At 54.0% G+C, this 23048-nt stretch overlaps 8 protein-coding genes across 8 annotated transcripts; 4 read left to right on the forward strand and 4 right to left on the reverse strand.

The window, feature by feature from the left end:
• Positions 1-224: 224 nt before the first annotated feature.
• SNOG_03043 (hypothetical protein) lies at positions 225-3385 on the forward strand (the record flags this gene model as incomplete). The annotated part of the gene is made up of 7 exons (XM_001793580.1): positions 225-455; positions 510-677; positions 728-1469; positions 1518-1748; positions 1858-2572; positions 2620-2699; positions 2754-3385. The coding sequence occupies 7 exons, from the start codon at positions 225-227 to the stop codon at positions 3383-3385; spliced, it is 2799 nt and encodes a 932-aa protein (XP_001793632.1).
• A 191-nt stretch (positions 3386-3576) lies between these two features.
• Positions 3577-4437, reverse strand: SNOG_03044 (hypothetical protein; the record flags this gene model as incomplete). The annotated part of the gene is made up of 1 exon (XM_001793581.1): positions 3577-4437. The coding sequence occupies one exon, from the start codon at positions 4435-4437 to the stop codon at positions 3577-3579; it is 861 nt and encodes a 286-aa protein (XP_001793633.1).
• A 745-nt stretch (positions 4438-5182) lies between these two features.
• Positions 5183-6116, forward strand: SNOG_03045 (hypothetical protein; the record flags this gene model as incomplete). Its single annotated transcript, XM_001793582.1, has 2 exons — positions 5183-5899; positions 5955-6116. 2 exons carry the CDS (start codon positions 5183-5185, stop codon positions 6114-6116), a joined length of 879 nt encoding a protein of 292 aa, XP_001793634.1.
• A 346-nt stretch (positions 6117-6462) lies between these two features.
• Positions 6463-7720, reverse strand: SNOG_03046 (hypothetical protein; the record flags this gene model as incomplete). Its single annotated transcript, XM_001793583.1, has 3 exons — positions 6463-6701; positions 6739-7571; positions 7641-7720. The coding sequence occupies 3 exons, from the start codon at positions 7718-7720 to the stop codon at positions 6463-6465; spliced, it is 1152 nt and encodes a 383-aa protein (XP_001793635.1).
• A 648-nt stretch (positions 7721-8368) lies between these two features.
• SNOG_03047 (hypothetical protein) lies at positions 8369-8965 on the forward strand (the record flags this gene model as incomplete). Its single annotated transcript, XM_001793584.1, has 1 exon — positions 8369-8965. One exon carries the CDS (start codon positions 8369-8371, stop codon positions 8963-8965), a length of 597 nt encoding a protein of 198 aa, XP_001793636.1.
• Positions 8966-9670: 705 nt separating this feature from the next.
• Positions 9671-12572, forward strand: SNOG_03048 (hypothetical protein; the record flags this gene model as incomplete). Its single annotated transcript, XM_001793585.1, has 2 exons — positions 9671-10038; positions 10142-12572. The coding sequence occupies 2 exons, from the start codon at positions 9671-9673 to the stop codon at positions 12570-12572; spliced, it is 2799 nt and encodes a 932-aa protein (XP_001793637.1).
• A 321-nt stretch (positions 12573-12893) lies between these two features.
• SNOG_03049 (hypothetical protein) lies at positions 12894-14178 on the reverse strand (the record flags this gene model as incomplete). Its single annotated transcript, XM_001793586.1, has 2 exons — positions 12894-13510; positions 13569-14178. The coding sequence occupies 2 exons, from the start codon at positions 14176-14178 to the stop codon at positions 12894-12896; spliced, it is 1227 nt and encodes a 408-aa protein (XP_001793638.1).
• Positions 14179-14748: 570 nt separating this feature from the next.
• On the reverse strand, positions 14749-22964 carry SNOG_03050 (hypothetical protein; the record flags this gene model as incomplete). The annotated part of the gene is made up of 5 exons (XM_001793587.1): positions 14749-15527; positions 15577-19845; positions 19933-20675; positions 20759-22769; positions 22835-22964. The coding sequence occupies 5 exons, from the start codon at positions 22962-22964 to the stop codon at positions 14749-14751; spliced, it is 7932 nt and encodes a 2643-aa protein (XP_001793639.1).
• Positions 22965-23048: the final 84 nt, after the last annotated feature.

Genomic DNA, 23048 nt, shown 5'->3' on the forward strand with positions numbered 1-23048 from the left:
AGGGGTGGGTCGCGCCCGCTGGCCCTATGACGTGCCATGTCCCAATCCGCTGCGTGGGCCTAGCTTCACATTCACGTTCGCGTTGCAGCAACGACCCGCGAACCGCGCACCGGCAATCCGCGTCGACCAGCATCCCACGACTTTGGACATTTGACCCCGCAAGCCAGAATGCGTTGAGACATTGTAGCACTGTGTAGACGTCCTGTAGACGCCCGCACCCCGTCATGGACCCCAATATCACTAAAGCGCTCAACGACAAGCTCTACGACAAGCGCAAGAGCGGAGCTCTCGAGCTGGAGGCTCTGATCCGGAACGCACTAAATGCCCAGGACCACGACAGGGTGGCTAAGATTGTCCATGAGCTCTGCAACGAGTACGCGTATGCCGTCCACCACCCACATGCCCGGAATGGCGGTCTTATAGGACTGGCAGCCGCTTCGATAGCACTGGGACCGGTATGCATGATATACCGAGCAGATGGCAGACATTTTGGCTGATACACGACGCAGGAAGTCGCCCGCTACCTCGAAGAAATCGTCCCGCCCGTCCTCGCCTGCTTCGGCGACCAAGATGCCCGCGTGCGCTACTATGCGTGCGAAAGCATGTACAACATTGCAAAGGTCGCCAAGGGGGAGATACTCGTCTACTTCAACCAGGTCTTCGATGCGCTGTGCAAGGTAGGATTACTATGCCGAAGCACCTCGGATATCGCTGACACATCCTCCAGCTGGCTGCCGACTCAGAGTTGTCAGTCAAGAATGGCGCCGAACTCCTGGACAGACTGGTCAAGGACATCGTCTCCGAGTCCGCTGCCACGTATGTCTCGGCGCTGCATACTCCCCCAGAGCTCCCCGACCACGAGGCAGTCGACAGCCATGAATCAACGCCCCAGGACCTGCCCATGGCCTTCAACCTCGAGCGCTTCCTGCCCCTCCTCGAAGAGCGAATCAACGTCCTCAACCCCTACACGCGCTCGTTCCTCGTTGCCTGGGTGACTTTACTGGACTCCATACCCGACCTTGAGCTCATTGCTCACCTGCCACGCTTCCTGAAGGGGCTCTTCAAGTTCCTCAGCGATTCCAATCAAGACGTGTACACTATGACACAGGCCGCGCTGGACAAGTTCTTGATCGAGATCAGAAAGATCGCGAGGATCAAGAAGGGCATTGTGGAAAGCAAGAAGAGTCACAGCAAGGACGAACGCCGGCGCTCCAGCTCGAGTCTGCAAAGCACGCCAGACGACGCCAGCGAGGCTACAAGCGGAACCCCACTCGAACCGCGCGAGGCCGTCGAGGCTGTAGAGGCTGTAGAGGACCCCGAAGATGGCAGTAGAGACAGCGCATCCATGGTCTCAAGTCGCAGCGGCAAGTCCGTCAACGGCGACGGCGACTGGATACCAGGCCAGGACGTGCAGGTGGATCATCCAAAGATACTGGAGATCCTCGTCGAATTTCTGAGCGCTCCGTCAGGTAAGTACCACACACAAGGAGCGACCAGTCCAATCTGACTGTTTGCAGATACCGAAGAGGAACAGACCGAGATATTGCTGACCGCTCTCCGTTGGATTGACAATCTCTTCGACATCTGTCCCGAGGACATCATGCCGTTTGTCCCAAGCTTATTGTCGCACGTGCTCCCGCGAATGTCACATGAAGTCGACACCGTTCGCAAAGCAGCAGTAAAGGTCAATGGCTCACTAATGGACTACATCATGTCTCTATCCGACGAGAGCCGCAAGGCCGACGGCGGTACAGGCGGGCAAATACAGCTTTCCTCCTTCACTGTCTGAGCTGGGCAAGGAGCTCACTGGCACGCAGCGAAGAGACTCAAACCTCTCTAGTAAGCTACTGAAAGCAGTCATTCGCGATCAAGCGGCAAGAGCAGACTCGACTGGCACTCGCTCCCCAACACCGGCAGAGGACCGTACCCCCTCACCACGCCCAATACCAGAGCTGGACTACCAAGCTGCAGTCAGTGCGCTCACTTTGCAGTTCCTCAACGAACACGAGGCTACGAGAGTCGCTGCCATTGCCTGGCTCATCATGTTGCACAGAATGGCGCCGGGTAGAATCCTCACCGTCGACGACGGCACCTTCCCTGCGCTGCTCAAGACCCTTTCCGATCCCTCAGATGCTGTTGTCACACGCGACCTTCTCTTGCTATCGCAGATATCTCTACACAGCGATGACACTTACTTCACATCATTCATGGTTAATCTCCTGAAGCTGTTCTGCACAGACCGACGACTACTCGAGACGCGTGGCAATTTGATCATCAGGCAGCTGTGTCTGACACTGAGCGCGGAGAAAATCTACCGTACGATGGCAGACTGTCTGGTCAAAGATGAGGATATCGAGTTTGCGAGCATAATGGTTCAGAACCTTAACAACAACCTCATCACTGCACCTGAACTGGCTGATCTACGAAGACGGCTTAGAAACCTCGACAATAAAGATGGCCAGTCGTTCTTCGTTACTCTTTTTAAAGCATGGTGTCACAACGCCGTAGCTACCTTCTCGCTCTGTCTGCTTGCCCAAGCCTATGAGCAGGCCTACCATCTTCTCCAAATCTTGTAAGCTCCCCCGCGACGTTCAACTAAACACACCCTAATCTCTACAGCGCCGACTTGGAAATGACCGTCAACACACTCATCCAGATCGACAAGCTAGTGCAGCTTATCGAGTCACCTGTCTTCACATGTTCGTGTTCGGTCCTACACTAACTGCACAGCACTCCCTACTAACATTGACTAGACCTCCGCATCCAGCTTCTCGAGCCTGAACGTTACCCGCACCTTTACAAGTGCCTCTATGGGCTGCTCATGCTTCTCCCTCAATCATCCGCCTTCGCCGCTCTCAAGAATCGCCTCAACAGCGTATCAGCTATTGGGTACCTGCATATAGCACCTCGCGCGAACACGTACGTGTCTTCCTCCTCCCCCACCCTAAACCACTTGAGGCAAAAAAGCTCAGAAGTCGGCTCTTCTAGCAGCACTGGCACGCCGTCTGGCACCCCTGGCAGCAACTTTGCGGAGACGCGCAATCGCATTGGTATAAGACGAGAAGACGATGGAAAAGTCAAGTGGAACGAGTTACTCGAGAGGTTCAAGCAGACCCAAGAGAAGGCCCGGAGAAGTCAGCGGATGGCGAGCATGGGAGAGGATCTGCCATCTGGCAACGAAGAACGAGGTGCAGAGAAAGAGCGCATGGGACCTGCGGCTGTGCAGAGCAAGAATCCGCCTGGAAGGCCGGGGAGTCCGGCTGGCGCGATGAGGCCGCCTCCTGTACCGCCTGGTGGGCAGGGTCAAGGCCAGGCACACAAGCCGCGATCGAGCCTTAGTCTGGGGAGATTTGCAGGCGGGGTTGGCGGGCGAAAGAAGAAGTGAGCCTGATACTACAAGGAGTTGGGAGCGATGCTTTGGCGTCATGGGAGCGCCATGGGAATATACTGTTGCATTGGAGGAGCTTTGTCGCTGTTATATATATGCTAGCATTTCCCATCTAACTCACAGGAAACGGGGGTATCATCATGAATTCATATTGCATTCCTCGGCGTCAGAAAAGCCCCAACCAGCCATCATCTATGTTTTCCCTTCCTCTTCCTCACCCCCTCATCGATAACACTCTCCTTCTCCTCTCCCTTATCCAGCACCCAACTCCGCACAATCTCCTTGATCTCAGGCTTCTTCTTTTCCCGCGCTTTCGCCTCCTTCACTTTCCTCACGTAACCCCCATACACAGCGACCTCGGCGACCGCCACCCCCAAACTGCTCGCCAGCGAGAGGCCCAATCTCTTCCCCACACTCCAGTGCCGCGCAGCGACCCAGACAAAACACGCCACGCACACAATGGAGATGAGGATGTTTATGATCAGGATGATTTGGCGGTGGACTTCGTCGTAGGTGAGCTCGTCTTCTTCGCTCTCGGCAGGGGTGGAGTGCGAGGCGAATATGGGCGCGCTGGGGAAGCGCTGGGTGAAGGATTCGCGCGTGGGTGGGGGGTGCAGCATTTTCTCGTAGGTGCGGGCTTCTTCGGCGGCGCGGAGGCGGGCCATTAGAGCGGTGTATTGGGGGGATTTCTCGGGGGCGGGAGCAGGGGGTGGGGTGTAGATTTTGGTGTGGGCGAGGAGGGAGGAGAGGGTTATTGGGGTTGACATGGTGTCGGTGGATGTGTTTGAAGGGTCGTTCGCGGTGATGGAGTCGTCATTTGACTTGTTCTTTTGTGTGTCTTCATCTTGTGAGGGGAGCTCGTCGGAGGGGAGCTTCTTCAACAGCTTCGAGAGGTCGATCAATTGGCTGTGAGAGATGGGGTTTCCGGGCTTCGAGTCGGCGAGTGTGGGGTCTTCGGGTCTTTGGAGCTTCGCAAAGTCATCCGGCGACGCTTCTTCAGCTCTGGCGAGCGCCCGGACGATGCCGGGCGTCATAGTAAGCAACACCATGGCGTCGTGGTGTTTCAATGTACAAATGTCGGAGCCTCAGGTCGCGTAGTCGCCGGATGACGCGCCAAAGTCTGGCCGACTAAGGTCGACAGGGATTGTGGAGCTAGCGCGCGTCATGATTATTCGTCCTGTCTTCCTAAATCTTCCTATGGCTGGTAAGACAGCTTGACTTCACAGACAATCCCCGCCCTGTCCCGTTCCAAAACACCTGGAATAACTCTCAATTGCACTCGCTCTTCCCGACTGCGGGCTGCATTTTGAAGAAAAATTATACATGACGAGCCCATCTGCCCGGCTCGCGACGGGCATTGCGCGCCAACGAAATACGTACCGCCTCCCAAGATGCACTTCTTACAGTGCGTTGCTGCGAAATGAGAACCCCACAGCTACGGCGATATGGCATGCTCCACGGCGGCGGAACCAGTCTTCGTGGGCGGCGGCAGTCAACGTTGCGCAGAATGTCATGAGCTCCCCGCCACCAGACGCACCGATAAAGATGGACCCATTTCAAACAGTTGCACGGGAGATGAAGTTCTTGACAGGCAACATAAGATCACTACTGGGGTCTGGACATCCGACGCTGGACACTGTGGCGAAATACTACACACAAAGTGAGGGGAAATATGTGCGGCCGATGCTGGTATTGCTCATGAGTCGTGCGACGGCACTCACACCACGGACACCCGCGTCGAGAAGAGACTCGGGGATTGCACGGGGAGGAGTGGACACGCCAATAACGGAGCCCATGGTATTGGCGGACGAGAACCCAGACACGCCGATAAGCAGTCGAAGCTTCGATTCGGCATACACACCTGCAGACTCCGATATCCTACCCTCCCAAAGACGACTTGCAGAAATCACCGAGCTCATTCACACCGCGTCGCTGCTCCACGACGATGTCATCGACCATTCGATATCCCGACGGTCTGCACCCAGTGCCAACATCGAGTTTGGAAACAAGATGGCCGTACTGGCAGGTGATTTCCTACTGGGACGCGCATCCGTTGCGCTAGCAAGATTACGAGACCCAGAAGTCACCGAACTCCTAGCTACCGTCATTGCGAACCTCGTCGAGGGCGAATTCATGCAATTGAAAAACACAGCTCGGGACGAGAAGAACCCCGCATGGACCGAAGACACCGTATCCTACTACCTCCAAAAAACATACCTCAAATCCGCATCGCTCATCTCAAAATCATGTCGCGCAGCCGCGATTCTAGGTGGATCGACTCCCGAAGTTGTCGAGGCGGCATATTTGTATGGAAAGAATCTAGGTCTGGCATTCCAGCTCGTAGACGACATGCTAGACTACACAGTGTCGGGCGAGGAGCTAGGCAAACCCGCAGGTGCGGATCTCGAGCTCGGTCTCGCGACAGCACCGTTATTGTTTGCGTGGAAGGATAATAAGAGCTTGGGCAAGTTGGTCGGACGGAAGTTCTCACAAGAGGGTGATGTCCAAAGAGTGAGTCTGAGTTGTTCAAAAATGTGTTGATGATTGAAGTGCTAACACATGACAGGCACGTGAAATCGTCTCAGCCAGCACCGGCCTGCAACAAACCCGCGCCCTCGCCCAAGAATACGTCGACAAAGCCATCGAAGCCATCTCCAGCTTCCCAGACAGCGAGGCGAAAACCGGCCTCGTCGACATGTGCACGAAAGTCATGAAGAGGAGGAAATGAGCTCAGTCGAGATCCAAACACAGCAGACACGTGTACGAGTACTGTTTCCATATACTACTTTACCGGATGACCAAAAAAGAAAAAAGGCGCCGAGATGGGTGGGTTTGGCTGCTAACATTTACGACCGCTCCACTTTTTCATTTCCAGTGAGGTTTTTTGGCAGGTGGATGTATATATAATGGGTGCATTCATGTCGCGTTTTTAGAGCCTTTATGCTAGAAGTCATGGGCGCAATGAAAGTAAAGTGTCGTGGAATGTGAACGGTTGTAGCAGTGCATTGAGGGGTTTTGTTGTTAAAGCTTCCTGGGGTATATGAGTATCAATGATGTTATAGACCTCTTCCTCATTAAGGGCGGCCAGGCGTGAACACCCGTTTCTGCATAAGAGGATATGGATCAATCGTCTCGAAGCTGACATGAGACACTTCAGTGTGTTCTCTGGTCATCTTCGTGCCGAGCTTGCCGGGAAGACGTATGTCTGTGGCGCTCGCGATCTCTACTGCGACTCCGTCTCCGCTTGGATGATCTGTGACTAGACCCATCTCGACTGCGACTTCGACTGCGATGCCGCCGATGCTTTGCCGACCTATCTCTGTCAACATCACGACCAGCTTTGTCCGAACGCAAGACCTCAACATGATCCTCGTCTCTCCGCTTGCGCTTGTGGTGCCTTTCCCGCCTATCCTCGCGCTCCTGTGCAGCTCTTAGCTCTCTGAGCTCCCGCTCGCGTTCCGCCGCCCACTTCTTCTTGTCCTGCTTTGCCTTCTTGAGCTGGCTCTGAGCCTGCTGCATGAATGCGAAGGGGTCGTTGGAGGTGATGCGAGCGTGTTCTCTCTCCTTACGTCGCGGGTCTTCGTTTCCCCATACATTCTTGTTCTCCAAGTGAGGATAATCCAGAGCCGTGCTGTCTTCTGCATCATGCTTCTGCTGCGCGGCGTACCATGGCTTGTCCAAGCCTTCTCTGCCTGCTGCGTTGGAGAAGCGCATTGTGTATTGGTCCTCGAAGGCGCGCTCTTTCCGCCGCTTCTCCTTTTCTACTTCGGCGTTCTTCTCGCGCTTATTTGCTTCCTTCGTGTCTATGGGGAATAGGTCGATGTGACCAGCATGGTCGGTCAGTGGTGCATCGAGCTTGGTGTTCCGTAGTTTCAGCACTTTGGCGTTCTTCTCATCATCATCCTCTTTTGGAGCTGTGATAGATGCTGCCAGGCGTATATCCATATCTGTATCATCTTCGCCAGCCAACTTCCGCCTTTTCCTAGTATGTCCACGGTCGTCACGCTCCCTCTTGCGCTCCGGGTGGTCCTTCTTTTCGGCTTCATCGGGTAGCGGAGGTGGTGTTTGCCCTCGTAGTATAGCAGCACGGCGTGCGGCATCGAGCTCTTGCATGCGCTGCTCATCGGCGGCTTCACGAGCGGCGGCGGCCTCCTCGTCCGCCTTCACACGGGCGATGTTCGCGCTGTTGTAGACGTGCCATGACTAACTGGTATCAGAGCCATAAATTGACGAACTGATTATGACTACGTACCTTGTGGCCCAGCAAATGACTGTCTTCTCATCAGCTCCTGCGAGTTGTATGCGCCGGCGCAGCACATGGTAGCGAGACATACAGAGGCATGATGACAGTGAAACTGCCAAAGCTCGACTATTCAATGTACGCTCTCTCGTCCATCCGTATCAGATAGCAATAGGCGTATGCGTCGAAAAGCGCTTCTGCAACCAGCGGACTGGATGGACGTTGGAGCTCGGAACGGTGACATGCATTAGCGCCGTCCCGGGCTGCAGCTGCCGTGCACAAACCACCGTCGATCATGATACGGAGAACATCACTCTCCCCGCAATGTCATCCTTACTTCACCTTCCAATTTCCACTCCTTCTTACATCTGCTGATGCACCTAATTCTTTCGTACGGCACCATTTGAGACGTAGTAATAACTAAATTAATATACACCTACTGCTGACGCTAGACCCCGGCCTCTTCAGGTTGCGCAACACAACACTTTAATTACACTTCGATCGCGACTGAAAGCCTTGCCGGAAAGTGTGACGATGCACCACTCGAGCGCACAAATCGGCTGAAAAAGCAATAACACCAACATTTCCGTTGTAGTCGTACCGGATCTTGCAAACAAAACACAAATACGAGAGAAGCAAATCAAGGATTCCTTAAATCAAACTACCGCTACGGACGGTCTCGCTCTGGTCTCTGGATTACCTTCAACTAGCCAGACTAGCATCCCCACTCCACTCACGAGATGCCTACTTGGATCGTTCACGGATTCCGTTGGCCACGTGCGCAAATCCGGATTCACATTATTCTGCAGAACCTCGACGATGCAGCGCCAGAGTGGCTCATGGCACCCGCGACTGTTGCGTGCATGACCGCAAATTTCAAGCAACAATGGCCAGAAGAGATGAAAAAATTACCTGAATTGCGATTCATTGAGCAATATGATCCCGAGGATCTTACCGTGAAAGATCAGCCTTACGCGTATGTGTGCGATCAGGTGCACGAGATCAAGACTGGTGTCGACTTTGACGAACTGCGAGGAGGAGGATTGGGAGAAGATCAATGGGCAGCCATCGCAGACTTGCGAGACAAGGTGGCGCCCGGGGAAAAGCTAGGGTGGTACGTTGTTGTCAACGGAGACGTGGAGAGATGGGCACCACCACTCGAATCCGAAGGCGAAGACACCGAAACAGAAGCCACAAACTCTCCATTCAGCCCATCTAGCGAGCGGAGTAGCGTTGGCAGAGCCAGTGATGTCAGCGGACAGACGCAGGAGCGGCCGTCGACGAGTCGAAGTTTCAAAAAGTGGATAGGTGGGAGACTGAAGAAGTCGAAGAGGTGAGTTTGAGTACTGTGAATGTTGATGATATACTGACTTGACGTAGTGGGAGGGATTTGAGAGCGGATGTTCCAAAAGACCCGCCTCCTCCACTGCCACCCATGTCGCCAAAAGCTGCGATGTTTGCGCCAAAACCAGCTAATGGGAGGGTGCCCCTGCCTGCAAAGATATCGAGGGGTTGAAAAGGGAAGGCACATGGGGGAGAGATTGATATTACATCATGTACTGTAAAATTATGCTAATAAAGGCCGATAGTGTTGTGCCTTCTTGGTACAGCTTGATGAATGAGAGATCAAAACATGTTACATAGACTGATGAATGGTCCTAGTCATATTGTCATAGTTTATACAACAGCACTCGGAATGATCAGCAAATATCTTTCATTTCTCGAGTTCACGGACTCGATGCATACCCTCCTGTCGCAAACTCACTTTTATGGTTAGCGTGGCTGGAGCTATCAGCACGTGATGCGGAGCCTAGCCTAACTTTTTGGTTGCGGACCACCGAAGCTTCACCAGAGTACTATAACTCACCCACGACATTCCTTCGCCCGTGTCTAGACCCGCGATCAGCTTTGTCCGTGCCACCGCTTTCTCCAACCCAAGCATCGTGTAGCGCAATTGTGTCAGAAGCTCTGCGGAGCATATCAGGCTCGAAGCCCACGAAGCGCGCCGAAGCTATTCGTGGCGTCAAGCCAATAACCTCAAGATGAGCGGCCGACGCGATTTCCTGTCTATGCCTGCGCCCGAGAACTATGTCGCTGGTCTCGGGCGTGGAGCGACTGGCTTCACCACGCGAAGTGATCTGGGACCTGCGCGCGAGGGTCCTTCCGAGGAGCAGATGAAGGAGATGTTGGCGAAACGCGCGGCCTCACTCGGTCAAGCAGCACCATCCGCCTATGGCGTAGTAGAGAAGAAGGAGGAAGAGAAAGATGAGGAAGAAGATCGGTTTCAAGACCCGGACAACGAAGTTGGGCTATTCTCCAGCGGCATGAACTACGACAAGGAGGACGACGAGGCAGATCGGATATACCAAGATATCGACGATAAGATGGACAAGCGGCGGAGAGCAAGGAGGTTAGTACCCCCGCTTTCTTTTCCCATACCCCATTCCTTCATGTTTGTTTTCAAAGTATTCATCGTGGTTTTTTCCTCGAACAGATACCGATGTCCGACCTAGGGAAGCTCGCGAGCAACAAGAACGAGACGAATACGAAAAGAACAACCCGAAGATTCAGCTACAATTTGCCGACCTAAAACGAGCGCTCGGTAGCGTGACCGAAGAAGAATGGGCAGCCCTGCCTGAGGTCGGAGATATGACGGGAAAGGCAAAACGTGCACGAGAAGCTCGAATGGCGAACGCGCGATCGTATGCTGTACCGGACAGTGTGCTTCAGGCAGCTTCGAAGTCTGGTGAACTCGAAACATCTATTTCATCAAACGACGCCGATTCAGGTACCATGACAAACTTCGCGTCGATCGGAGCCGCACAACTGTCTGCACTCCAGGTGCGCCTAGATTCTGCAGCGAACACTGGAGGCACGCAGACGACTACATCAGGCACAGCAACATCGGTGGATCCGAAAGGTTATCTTACATCCCTGGACAGGAAGCAAGCTATGGGCGATGAAGTGCCAGTCGAGGACATCAACCGTGCGCGAGTGCTGCTTGAATCAGCGGTCAAAACTAACGTCCATAACGGACCTGGTTATGTTGCGCTTGCTCGCTTAGAAGAGGTGGCTGGCAAGATTCACACTGCGAAGAAGGTCATCCAGAAAGGTTGCGATATGTGTCCGAAGTCAATTGTTGTGTGGGAAGAGGCCATCCGGCTGAACAAGGAGAATGTGCACAACGCGAAGATCATAGCAGCGAACGGCATTAAACTGAATCCCAAGGCTATCAAGCTTTGGCAAGCGGCAATCGATCTTGAGCAGACACCAGCGGCACGCAAGAAGGTCACCCGACAAGCACTCGATCACAACCCGCAATCAGTCGAGCTATGGAAAACGCTCATCAACGACACCGAGGACATTGAGAACGTCAAGCTTCTTTTTGCAAAGGCCACGGAAACTGTACCACTTTCAGAGGAACTTTGGATCTCCTATGCGCGAGTCAGTGATGCGGACGCAGCTCAGCAGGTCCTCAACAAGGCGCGTAAAGCGATACCTACGAGCTGGGCAATCTGGGTCCATGCTTGCAGGTTGCAAGAAGAGCTGGGCAAAGTCGAGATGTGCGATCGTATCATGGAGCGTGCCGTAAAAGCCTTGATCAAGGAAAACGCCATGATCAAGCGCGAAGAATGGTTGACGCAAGCCGAGATATGCGAAGAGGAAGGGGACAAGGCCACCGCAGCGTCGATCGTCAAGACTACAATCGGATGGGGTCTTGACGAGGACGATGACCGGCGTGACGTGTGGCTAGAGGATGCGAAGGGTGTATCCAGCAGAGGTCGGTACGAAACTGCACGTGCAATTTTGGGTCACGCAGTCTCAATATTCCCATACTCGACCACTGTCTGGCACGCATCAGCCGAGCTAGAGAAGCATCATGGCAGCACAGAATCACTTCTTAGTGTTCTCGACCGTGCGGTAAACGCCTGTCCGAACTCGGAGTCTCTATGGCTGCTCTACGCCAGGGAGATGTGGGCATCGGGTGATCCAGAAGGTGCTCGCCAAGTACTGGGACGCTCTTTTGGTCAGTTGCCGGGCAACGAGAACCTATACACTCGAGCAGTCGACTTGGAAGTAGACGCCGGCAACTACGAGCAAGCTCGCAGTTTCTTGCAAGCCGCCCGAGAGTCGGCTGCTACCGACCGCATCTTTATGAAGTCTGCCGTGCTAGAGCGCCAGTTGGGCAACTACGAAGATGCAATCGACATCTGTAATCAGGGCCTGCAGAACTGGCCTGGTAGCTGGAAATTGCACGCCGTCAAGGGCCAGATCTACGAACAGCTCTCAAAGCTTAAAGAGGCACAAGAGGCCTTTAACATCGGCACCCGTGCAGCACCGAAGTCTCCGATCCTCTACATCCTCCTATCCCGCATTCAAGAAAAGCAAGGTGCCGTCGTCAAAGCCCGCTCCACACTCGACCGCGGCAGACAAGCAAACCCCAAGAACCCGGACCTCCTCTGCGAAGCCGTCCGCCTCGAACGCCGCCAAAACAATATCCCCGCTGCGCAAAAAGTCATGGCCACGGCCCTCCAGGAATGCCCCAACTCAGGCCTCCTCTGGGCAGAGAAAATCATGCATCTCGAATCCCGCACGCAGCGAAAACCCCGCGCGCTCGAAGCCATTAAGAAGGTCGAAAAGGATCCACAGCTCTTCGTCGTTGTCGGGCGCATCTTCTGGGCTGAGCGCCGGCTCGACAAGGCTGCGACGTGGTTTACCAAGGCTGTCGTGCTGGATCCGGATTATGGTGATGGATGGGTCTGGTACTACAAGTTCTTGGAGCAGCATGGCACCGAGGAGAAGAAGGCCGAGGTGCTGAGTAAATGTGCCATGGCGGAGCCGAAGCATGGAGAGGTGTGGCAGAAGGTTAATAAAGATCCGAAGAATGCGAGGGTCGGGGTCGAGGAGGTGTTGAAGATTGCGGCGAGCGAGGCGGAGGGTTGAGTGTGTAAACGAGGGCGTTGGGAAGGGTTTGGTAGGATCGATTGGGAGAAGGGCATGGTGCATATCTGCAGCTACACGTGTTACATTGGAGTCAGATTTTCTTTCCACGTCAATGTGCGAATTGTAATTTGAAAAGGCGATCCCTTCTCGACGACATCTAGAGTAAATACAGTACACATGCAAATGCAACAAGCCTGCCGTCATGCCATGACTCCATCAAGTAAATAGAAAAACAGGGTATCATCCCATCCCATCCCGTCCCGTCCCATAACGCCATGAAAATGCCCACATCAACACAACACGCCTTCCCTCCTTCCCCTCTTATAAATCCGCAAAATTCAACACATCATCCAACACGCCATCCAACCCCTCCGCATCCGCCCCCTGCCAACTCTCCTCGCCATCAATCTGCATCGGCTCCCCCGCATCCCCCATACTCAAATCCACACTCCACACCTCGCCCCCCTTGCCATTCATCTCCCTCTCCTCCTGCCACGCATACAAGTCCTCGACACCCTGCGTATCCAAACATCGCGAATGCAGCACCTGCCCGGCGATAATGGGCGTCTGGCCCAAATACCCATCGCCCAGGCGCAGTGCCAGTTGCAAATCCTCCATGCACAGCATTTTGCGCTTGCGCCGCTCCTCGATCTCGACGGCGTCGCCGTCGCGCTCGAGGCGTTTTTTGAACTCAGCCGTCTTCACGAATCCCGGCCCGTTTGTGCAGACTTTGCCGAGCAGCGACATGAGGGCCTCTTTGATGTACGTCTCTGTTGCGATGTTGAGGAACTCTGCGCAGTCGGGGGCGTGGCCTTGGGGGAGGCCGAATTCGTAGCATGTCGGGAGGAGGCGGTGGGTTATTGTGGTGGGGGTGGGGAATTCGTGTGTTTCGGCAAAGAGGGAGGAAGTGTAGCGTTTGCGGATTTCGAGGTCCCAGTCTGAAGTTTGGTAGGTTAGTTAAAGGCTGGTAGATGGAGAGGATGGTGATGGGCTTACTCGTCTTGCCGAATCCTCCTCCTTGGTTACCCCCTACGGGACCGCTCTCGGGCTGCTTCACCTTCCGCGCCTCGATGTATTCCTGCACCACGGCGCCCGCATCTCCGTCTGCTGTTGGTATGGTTTTCAATCGCTTCCGCTCGCGGCGGCTTAATTGCATGACCTCGTGTTTCAGCCTCTTCTCGCTCTCGTCGTGCGTCCCCTTGACGGTCCCGCTGCTCGGCTTGTCACTACTGCTGACCCAGCTCGCAATGCCAGCTTCGGGCGGATCTCGCCAGGCATTTGCATATATCGCTGTAAAAAGCGCATTGTGTGCGTGTTCGAGGGCCGGGGTGGTGAGGATGCGAGATAAGGAGTGCGAGAGTTCTTCTTGGTTCAAGTTGCCTAGCAAGAAGAAAGACAGCGCTTTCTTATACGTGGTCCAGTCTGCGTCGCTGATGGCGCTCTTCACAGCCGTGTACAGCGGCTCGACATCTACGCGCGGCGTCCGTGGTGCGCTGGGTTTCTTGCCCAGGTCGGTTTGGATATTGAGGCCGGGCAGAGCGTTGTTGGAGAGGGCGGGGGACATGTTCAATCCGTTCATGGCGCCGGGCGCAATTGTGCCCGCCATTGTGGCGGTGAGGATGCGCCTTCAAGCGCTCAATATCGCGGATGGTCGAGTCGTCGCGTGTCGAGGTGCGGACCGATGCGCGTGTGGGGAGAGCTTGCGGAGCTCGGAGGAGCGTCGCGTCACTGGCACAGGCTTCGGTGCGGATATGGACGTGTGCCAGGTGGATCGCAGCGGCCGTCGGTAATGTTCGGCGATGTTTTTGAGGCGTGAAGGGCTGCGCAGGTGGCGTCAGTTGATGGAACGTCGTCGGAGTGTTGCTGGTGAGGTTGGGGAGACGTCGGCGGTTTGTGGGGAACCACCGATCTGGAGTCGTCTACATACAACTGTACTAAACACACGGCTTCTCCATAGTGCACTCACAGCCTGTTGTCTCACTGAGTACTCGATGCTGGGAATATTTGAGCAAGGTTGAAAAACAGGGAGACCCCGTTGCATGTGATGCCTTCTTTTCACACATATTTGCCAGATGCCCTGTAACGCCATGACAAACCATGCCCTGCTCACCCATGCACGCAAGCACTTTTGCACGAAAAGAAGTTTTAGATACATGTCGCAATTGTGCTCCTCGTCTTAGTTCTCCCCAAATACGTCACCCAGCTCAACCATACCGACACTCCAGATTTCCCTTTCATCTTCCACCTCATCACTACTCAATCCCAATCCGCCACTACCTCCTTCAGCTTCCCTCCTCTCTCGCGCCTGTCCAGCCAGTCTCATGGCAACTCTCTTGAAGTAGTCTCCCATACTCCTCTGCTGGCCTGCGGATAGAGTCTTTCCTGGGCCGGACATGTACTTGTCGAAGACGGCCGTCTCTTCATCAACAACGCTGAAAAGCGTCAGGAAAGCGGCTTCGGCACCGAGCTTGACGGGAATGACAGGGTCGCGTACGGACGCGAAGATGGGCGGAGTCAAGAGTGGGATATGTGGGCGGATAAGGTCGTTGTGCTCGCGGGCTACGGTGCGGAGCACAACCAGAGCTAGACGACGCGTGTCCACTGGATGGCCAGGCTCAACAATCGGTGCAAGAGCTTCAAAAATGGGTTTGGTGTGTTCGAAGGTCTTGTTCGTCTTTTCACTGAGAAGGTACTTTCCGGCTGCCAGAACAGCATTATCTGATATAACGGGCTGAGCGTGGGCGACACCTTGACAGATGACATGGATAGTATCGTCCGCGAAAGAGCCTGCAAGGGCTTCTGGTGCATCGAGTAGAATGGCGTTGAGTGCCAACACCGAAGCTTTGCTAAAGTGCGTTGTGAGGACTCTTGTTTTCAGCAGACCTGTGGCAATGTCTTCAGGCAGACAGCTGATGAGAGCACCGAGTAGACGAGCATTCGTGATAGCCATTGCATCTAGTCTTCGTTAGCCTGTGTTTTTGTGAGACGTAAAGGCAATGCCTACCGTTAGAATCATCAGTCTCGGTATCGATGAGACTCAAAATGGCGTTCCTGCTTGCCTCGTTCATGTTCTTGCCAGCCTTGCTCACTACCTCGAACAGGGCCTTCAACATGGCAGTCTTGACGGCTTCATCACTGGTCTTGGAACCCGTTACCAGTTCAGCGATGAGAGGATCAACCCTCGGCGTCAGCTTGATCAGTGTACCCAATGCCTTGGCAGCTCGCGCTCGCAAAACGTCAGACGATGTGTCAGCCAATGACTTGGCGAATGTGCGCTGCAATTGTGGCAGGAAAGGCTTCAGGAACGTCGGGATCTTCTCGAGCAAGTTGTTAAGCGTGAGAAGAATAGCTGCCTTGACGTCCGTAGATCGCTCAGTAACAACACGAATAAGAGGTCCAGTGATCTGCGTGACGAATGGCTGCAGTGCTTTGGCGCTTGTGCGGTCAATAACATCTGAGATAGCCAAAGCGGCTTGTGTTCGCTGGTCGACCGAGCCGTTCATGAGACCTTGAAGGAAGATAGGTAGGATGGCGTTGATACCCTTGGGTAGTGAGAAACCAGGGAGGTCTGCGCCAGCAACACCGACTTGGTTGAGTGTCTGGCGAGTAGAGATAACGAGCGACTCCATCTCCTCCTTTCGTAAGCGCTTGGTGGTAAGTGTACTGAGAGCAGTCCATGCTGCCTTGACCACCTCCTTGTCGCCGTCATCGAACGAGATGAGCAGGGCGCGGATGAGATCAGGATAGTATCTGGAGAAGTCCTCCTCGTATTCGGCGAAGAACTTGGCGAGATGCATGTCAGCTCGCATACGTCGCCGTTCGTCGTCGTGCTTAGCCAGAGCAAGCATCACGCTCATGGCTGTGTTAAGACCATCAAACTCGTCTACAGACAATAACACCTTATCGAATGAGCTCTCCAACTCAGTTCTGAGTTCTTCGTCCTTGCAGTTGATCACATTGTCCATGATGGTGTTGAGAATGTTTGGCAGGCGTCTGGTCATGGCAGAGCTTGCGACCTCGGCCAAGGATGCGATCGCTCGTGCGTTGAAGGCAGACATGGGGGAGGTGAGAAGAGTAGGAAGAAGGTTGGGAAGGATGACGTTAGAACGAGCATGGTCTGTGAGTAGCGTGAGAAGGGCTGAGAGCGCGTTCTGGGCATCGTCGTCGCTACGCAACAGGTTGAGGAGGTAAGGTAAGACCTGTTCAACAGACTTCTTGCCCAGGATTTGTTGGAGAGCATCGAAGGCCTCGGCCGCTGCTTCACGAACGTCAGCATCAGGATCCACAAGCGCCGTCCTGACAACTTGGATGAGGGTCTTCTCATAGTCTTCCAGTTGCTCGGGTGATGCGGATGAAATGAGTTCACGAAGCGCGATACAGATGCCCTGCTTGGCATCAGTGTCTGTCGTGTGCAAGCCTTCTTCTAGCGTAGGTAGCAAAGTAGCCAACACGCCGTCACCAGCTTTGCGGATAAGTTCTCCAAGAGCGTTGCCAGCAATGACCTTTTGCTCCATGTTAGAGCTTGCAAGACGGCGGATGATGAGCTGTGTAAGAGTAGGCACAAGCTCGCGGAGGGTTCGTGGGGTAGCCACCAATGCCTTCCAAACATTGATAGACGCTGTGCGAACAAGACCAGACGTGTCGCACCTGCAAATATACAGAGCCGACAGGACCTTGTTGCGCTTCTCCTCTCCAAGTACCTCGAGCAGAGATGCACCAGCCTCCTTGGCGCCTTCTTCGACTTCTTCTTCCTCGACCTTGCCACTGATACCTGTGAGGTTGAACAGAAGATCTCCCACAAGCTCCACAGAGCTGAGTCGAATACGGTAGCTGTCGTCCGCAAGACCTCTCTCGAGCTCTGGTAGAAGGAGATCGATGGCCTTGGTAGCAAAGTTCTTGACAAGCAACCGACCAGCGCGCAGAGCAGTGTCGCGAATCGATTCGACATCGTCCGCAAGACCACCAAGGATGGGTGGAATGATCTTGCTGAGGTAATTGGCGAAGCTGTTTCCGAAGCAGGCCGGCAAGAAGATGAAGAGAGACATGAATCCTTCTCGTACTGAAGCTCGACTGCTCGCGACATTCTGTAGAATGCTGGGCAATGTCTCCTCCAGGCGACTCGTACCCAGACCAGCGAGTACTTCTGACAGAGCTTGAGCGGAGCCCAACCGATCGCCAGCACCGGTGTCCGACTTGAGTGTAGACATGAGACTCGGGATGAGATCTGGTAGAGCATCTTCTCCAAGTTTCTCGACCAGGGAACCGAGTGCCTTCGAGGCTGTTGCACGAGTGGTGGGGACAGGGTCCACGATGGCTACGCGTAGGCCAGCAACGAGAATTGGCAGGTGCGCAACAACGTCTTTCCGTTCTGTAAGATATGCTAAGCTGCCAATAATTTGTGCAGATTTGCGCTTTGTGCCTGATCGGTCGCCCAATCCTCGCTCGAGAATGCGGACCACCAGGGCGAGAGAAGGAGCGTCAAGGAAATGAGCAAACTGGATCTTGATGAGCGCATCAAGAGCATCGTCGGTGTACTTTGTTGGATCACTGAGTGCTTTCAGGATGATGTTTACAACGCTCTTGATCTCAGGGTTGCTGATAACTTCTCCGAAACGCTGCAGACTGCGATTGGCCGATGATCGCACTTCTTTGTGACTGTCTGTCAGAACTGTTGTCAGTGGCGGAATGATATCTGGCAAGCTCATGGCAAGCTGGTTCGGATCTAGGTATGCCATGGCACCCAAGGAGTCACAGGCGCCCTTCTTGCTTCGCCACTGCTGGTCGTCAAGTCCTTCCAGCAAGATTGGTAACACTTGCTTCACACCAAATGAGCTCAGTGTTGAGAAGCTGGTCTTCGCTGCGTCAAGGCAGGCTTCTCGGACGTCCGCGCTTGAGTCGCCAAAGCCAGCGAGCAATTGTGGTACGAGCTGGATAACATATGGCTCAAATAAGCGTCCCAAAATCAGTGACAACAGCTCGTATGCTAGGTAAACGCCTTGTCTTTGGTTGACGTCTTTTTTGTTTTCGGAAGCGCCCTTGAGTGTTGACATAATGCGGTGTTCCTTGAGTACACCCAGACCCTTGCCACGAACAATACCTGCGAGGCCATATGCAGCGCCTCGTCGAGATGCGTATTTCTTTGATGTAAGTAGCTGATCCATAATCTGGCTGATATAAGATGAGACCTCTTGTTGTGATGTGCGAACAAGTGGTGGCAGGCATTGTGCCACAGCATACTGTACAGTTTCGGAAGGGGTACTGAGGGTGGCAAGTAATCTTTGAACGACCTTGGCTACACGCTCATCACCGGCCTCCAAATGACGGCCGAGGGCACCGTAGAGAATGATGACCGCTTCATTGACCTGGTCATACATCTCTGACTTCCGATCTGGCCCTTCAAGCGCATCCTCGAGGAGCTTCATGAGAGGCTCCACTTCTGATTGGGCTTTGGTGTTGATGATGGACGTAGCTGCATCAATCATTGCTTCTCGTACAGCCGCACTTCGATCTCCAAGCGGGCCCTCGTAGACCATAAAATTGAGGAAGTCCGACAAATCGCTTGGCTGGAAAGCCTGAGTCAATTCTTTAAAGGCAAGAGCGATACCATCTCGGCTTTCCCAAGGATCACGTAAATCGACTTTACGGGGCATACCATATTCGTCGCGCTCAGGCATCCGTGGTTTTGCCTTCTCCCGGTAGGATTCTTGCAGTTTCGCCAGGAGACCATGGAAGGTTGTTGGGTATTTCGCAACGACCTCACCAAGAGAGCGAGCAGCGGCTCTTCTCAGTTGCTTGTCTAACGAATCCAAATATGGCAGCATTTGTGAGCCTGCTGCCTCTTCTAGTTTCAAGTCGTTTTCTTCCCAGATCGTGTGAGCTAACTCGGCGTTTTCTGGCACGTCGTCATGACAAGCGAGGAAGATTTCCTCACTGAATGTCATGTCGTTCGTGTCCAGCTCGGCGTCGACAGCCTGCAGTACAGCGGTCCGGACCGAGGTCTCCGGTACAATGGCCCCAAGCAGGAGTGCACCCAGCTCGTCATTGTTGATGTTGGGAGCAAGGCCGCTAGCAAGATTAGTGAGGCAGTCCTTGATTAACTTGTAGTGTTGCTGGTAGCGCTGCATCGACCAGACCAGTATTTCGAGTAAGTCTTTGCGTGGGAGTCGCACATCTGTACAGGCGTTGGTGTGGAAAGCGATGATCTCGATGGCTAGAATTAGCTGTTCGTCCGCTTCTTCAGCAGACGGGCGCCCGATCCCGCCTTTCTCGAGCACTAAAAACACAAGGGGAAAGCAATATGCGAGTGTAACCGGATCCAGTGGCCTTTGTTCACCTAAAAAGCGGAGTCGGTAAAGCACACGGGTTACCAAGTCACCCAGGTCTTCCCCTTCATATTCGCTGGACAACTGAATGGATCCAATGGTCCTCAAAGTAGCGACTCCTACAAAAGGTCGTAGATGACCTAGTCTGTTCGATATTCGCTCCGAGCAAGCAATGTAAGCAGTTGCGGGCAAATCACCCAGCAAAAGGCCGGCGCCAGATCGAATAGACTGGATCAGAAGATCAACAGCCGCGCCCATCCACTGCTCTGCCTCGGTAGGGGGTCCAGTCGCAAGGCTCTTAATGATTCCGACACCTCGCCTCATCTTGCGCTCTGTTGCTGTGACTTCGTCTCGAATGGCTGCTTCTTTAGCAAGCTGTGCGTTAACTTTGGCGCGTTCATCGGCAGAGAGCTTCTTGGTCTCGCCCTTCTTTTGTGCGAGCTGGGCTCGTAGCTCCTCTTCCCATTTGAGAGTATCGTAGTCTTTCGTGTTCTTGTCAATTGTCACCGGACCTTTCTTCGAGAGAACGTCAACATAAGCTGTACCTGCTGGCGTTCGGAAAATGGCCGCTTCGGTGGGACCTATCGACTCCAGTTGCTTGGGATTGAGGTCCTGACTAAACTGTTCGACTACAGCTGGTAATGCTGCCGCTGGCGCTACGAAGGCCATATCAGTATAAGCACTGTATGCTGCAAGGCTGATAGCCGGGATTTCTGCATTGTCAAAGTTCTGGTGAGCGTTAGTGACTGTGTTGGGCAATCTGAACCGATGGATCTCACCTCTGTGGCGTCATTGATGGTGCGTATACATTCCTTCAGATTGGTTTGTACTAGATCACCAGGGTCGATACCCATGCGAAGACACAAGTCAATCCAGGATACTCGAGGAATCATCTCCTTCCTGGCTATTACGATCAAATTCAGGGCTTGTGAACTCAAATCTTTCTGATCGATGCTCGCTCCCTGCTTCCGGACCACATCGGATGGTACACAGAGACAACTGATCACAACACCGAGCTCAGTAGAGCCTGACTTGGATGCCACTGCAGCGCTGTCTTTGTCCTCTCGCTCGCTGGACCGGTACCAGGACCAGATGCCTTCGGTCATAATGTTGCTGATGCTGGAAGGAGAGACTTGAAGATAGGTCCGAGTCAGAGCTTGTTTGGCAGCAGACTTAGCCTTGGCCGAAACACTTTGCCCTACAATGAGGAATATGAATGCATGTGCCCATGAATTCTGTGCCTCTGTCGAACTAGCTTCTTGTACTAAGAAGGGTGCGACTGCTGTCAAGGCACGCAGCGCAATGGTCACGTCATCTTCTGTGGACAACTTGGAGTACACCTTTGGGTTAAGTAGAAAGGAAGGTTTTGGTTGTACTGCGAGCGACTGTGAAAGCACATCCGATTTCTTGTAGATGGCGGCGATTTTTTCGTCCTTTATGTGTTGTACTTTGTCCAAAAGAAGAGCTGAGACATAGTGGCCCACAGTGATGAGACCGCTCTGTGTTGCCGGAATAGGATTTGCGATTACTTCTTGCCAAATATCTACCAATTTTGGCAGTGTCGCCTGACAGAAAGCGAGTATGTCGGCTTGAGTACGCTGTTCGTCGGACAGATTCCACCATATATCCGCAGCGCGAATAGCCCACAGCCTCCGCACGGGAATACGCTTATCTGCCATGCCCTTGATGAACGAATCAGACACAGCTTTGTCAAGAGCAACTCCGTTAGCCAGGCCAAAAGTGAGATGGTCGGCCATGGTCGACACCTCAGCAACCACGGCCGCTTCACTAGGCTCTTTAAGTGCCACAGATGCGATGCTGGTGGGTATCTTCTGTGACAAGGCAGTTGAACGCGGCAGTGCGGATAGTAGTTGTGCATGAAGGACTTTCTGGTCGGCTCCTGAGACTTTGCCCTGTTTGAGAGGGTTCAGGATCTCGTCAGTGACCTTGTTAATAGTTTCGTCGCTTTTGGATCGCGAAGCTAAGGCTGCGAATGTGCGCAGTGCGCCAGCACGAATGGTGGGATTAGTGGATTTGACGTTGGAAAGCAGCGGCTTAAGCAGGTTTCCAAGTAGGACTTCGGACAGGTCCATCGACTCGGGGAGGGCCAGTATCATCGGAGAAACAACGTCGTTGAGCACCACTTCTGGAGCTCTCAGCAAGGCCTTCTCAATGGGCGGTATGACCTCTTTCTGCACCTCTTCCGGTGTGGCGAAGCTTGTGAAGAAATCAAAGAGGGCATTCGATATGTGATCGGGTAGCTGGCTCCTTGATCCAACGATTTCGCGCACGTAGAAAGCGTAGTATTCCGACTTGAGCTTCTCGAATTCGGGTTTGACGGCAGACAGTCGCGATGCCGATCCAGCAATGACTCCAAGGAAGACGGCGTTTCCAGCCGTGGGCGCCGAGCCCTTCGCGGTGAGGGTCGTGACGAGCTTGGAAAGAGCGTCCGGCCCGGTCGCTTCAGAGCGTAGTATCGCGCGTACAGCCCGCCGTGTCGAAACCAGAGCCGAGTCTGAGATGCGCCCAGCTCGCCGTGTGCTTCCTGCTCCTACGCATGTCTCCAGCACCCGCGCAGTCGCAAGCGCCACGTCGATGCCGAATTTGGCCCATCGTTCGGGTGAGTTTGCGAATTCGAGGAGCAGCACTGAACACCAGTCCACCAGCACGAATGCATTCACGTGTGCGATTCCCTTTTTGAGGCATTCCTGTTTGAGGAACTTCACAATGGCGGGTAGGACGGCGTCGCCATGCTGGCCAGCGACGAGCGCCCTGAGGACTGCTTCGACGGCCCGTCTCGACTCGCGGTCTTCGTATAGTGGGTATGTCTCGAAAAGTAGTTCTAGGAGGGACTGGATGTCGGTGGTGGGGAGAGCTAGATAGCCATCTCAGTCAGCTCCGGCGCCACACGCCATCAATTCGCACACAAGCAGCACTCACCATTATCTGCACTGCGCTGCTGCAGGCCCGAGAGCTCCGCGATTCTGCGCTTGGTGGAGCTCGTAATCAGCCCATGGCGCAGCTCTTCGCGCCGTGTGGCCTTCAATTCAGCGTCCCCATTCTCCGCCATGTCGTATCATGCACATGGGCGAGGGGGTGTAGGGAAGGTGGGGTGTTGGCGGGGTGTGTTTTGGAGACGTAAATTGTCGAAATG

Source organism: Parastagonospora nodorum, assembly GCF_000146915.1.
Source record: "Parastagonospora nodorum SN15 chromosome Unknown scaffold_4, whole genome shotgun sequence".
Classification (NCBI taxonomy): domain Eukaryota; kingdom Fungi; phylum Ascomycota; class Dothideomycetes; order Pleosporales; family Phaeosphaeriaceae; genus Parastagonospora; species Parastagonospora nodorum.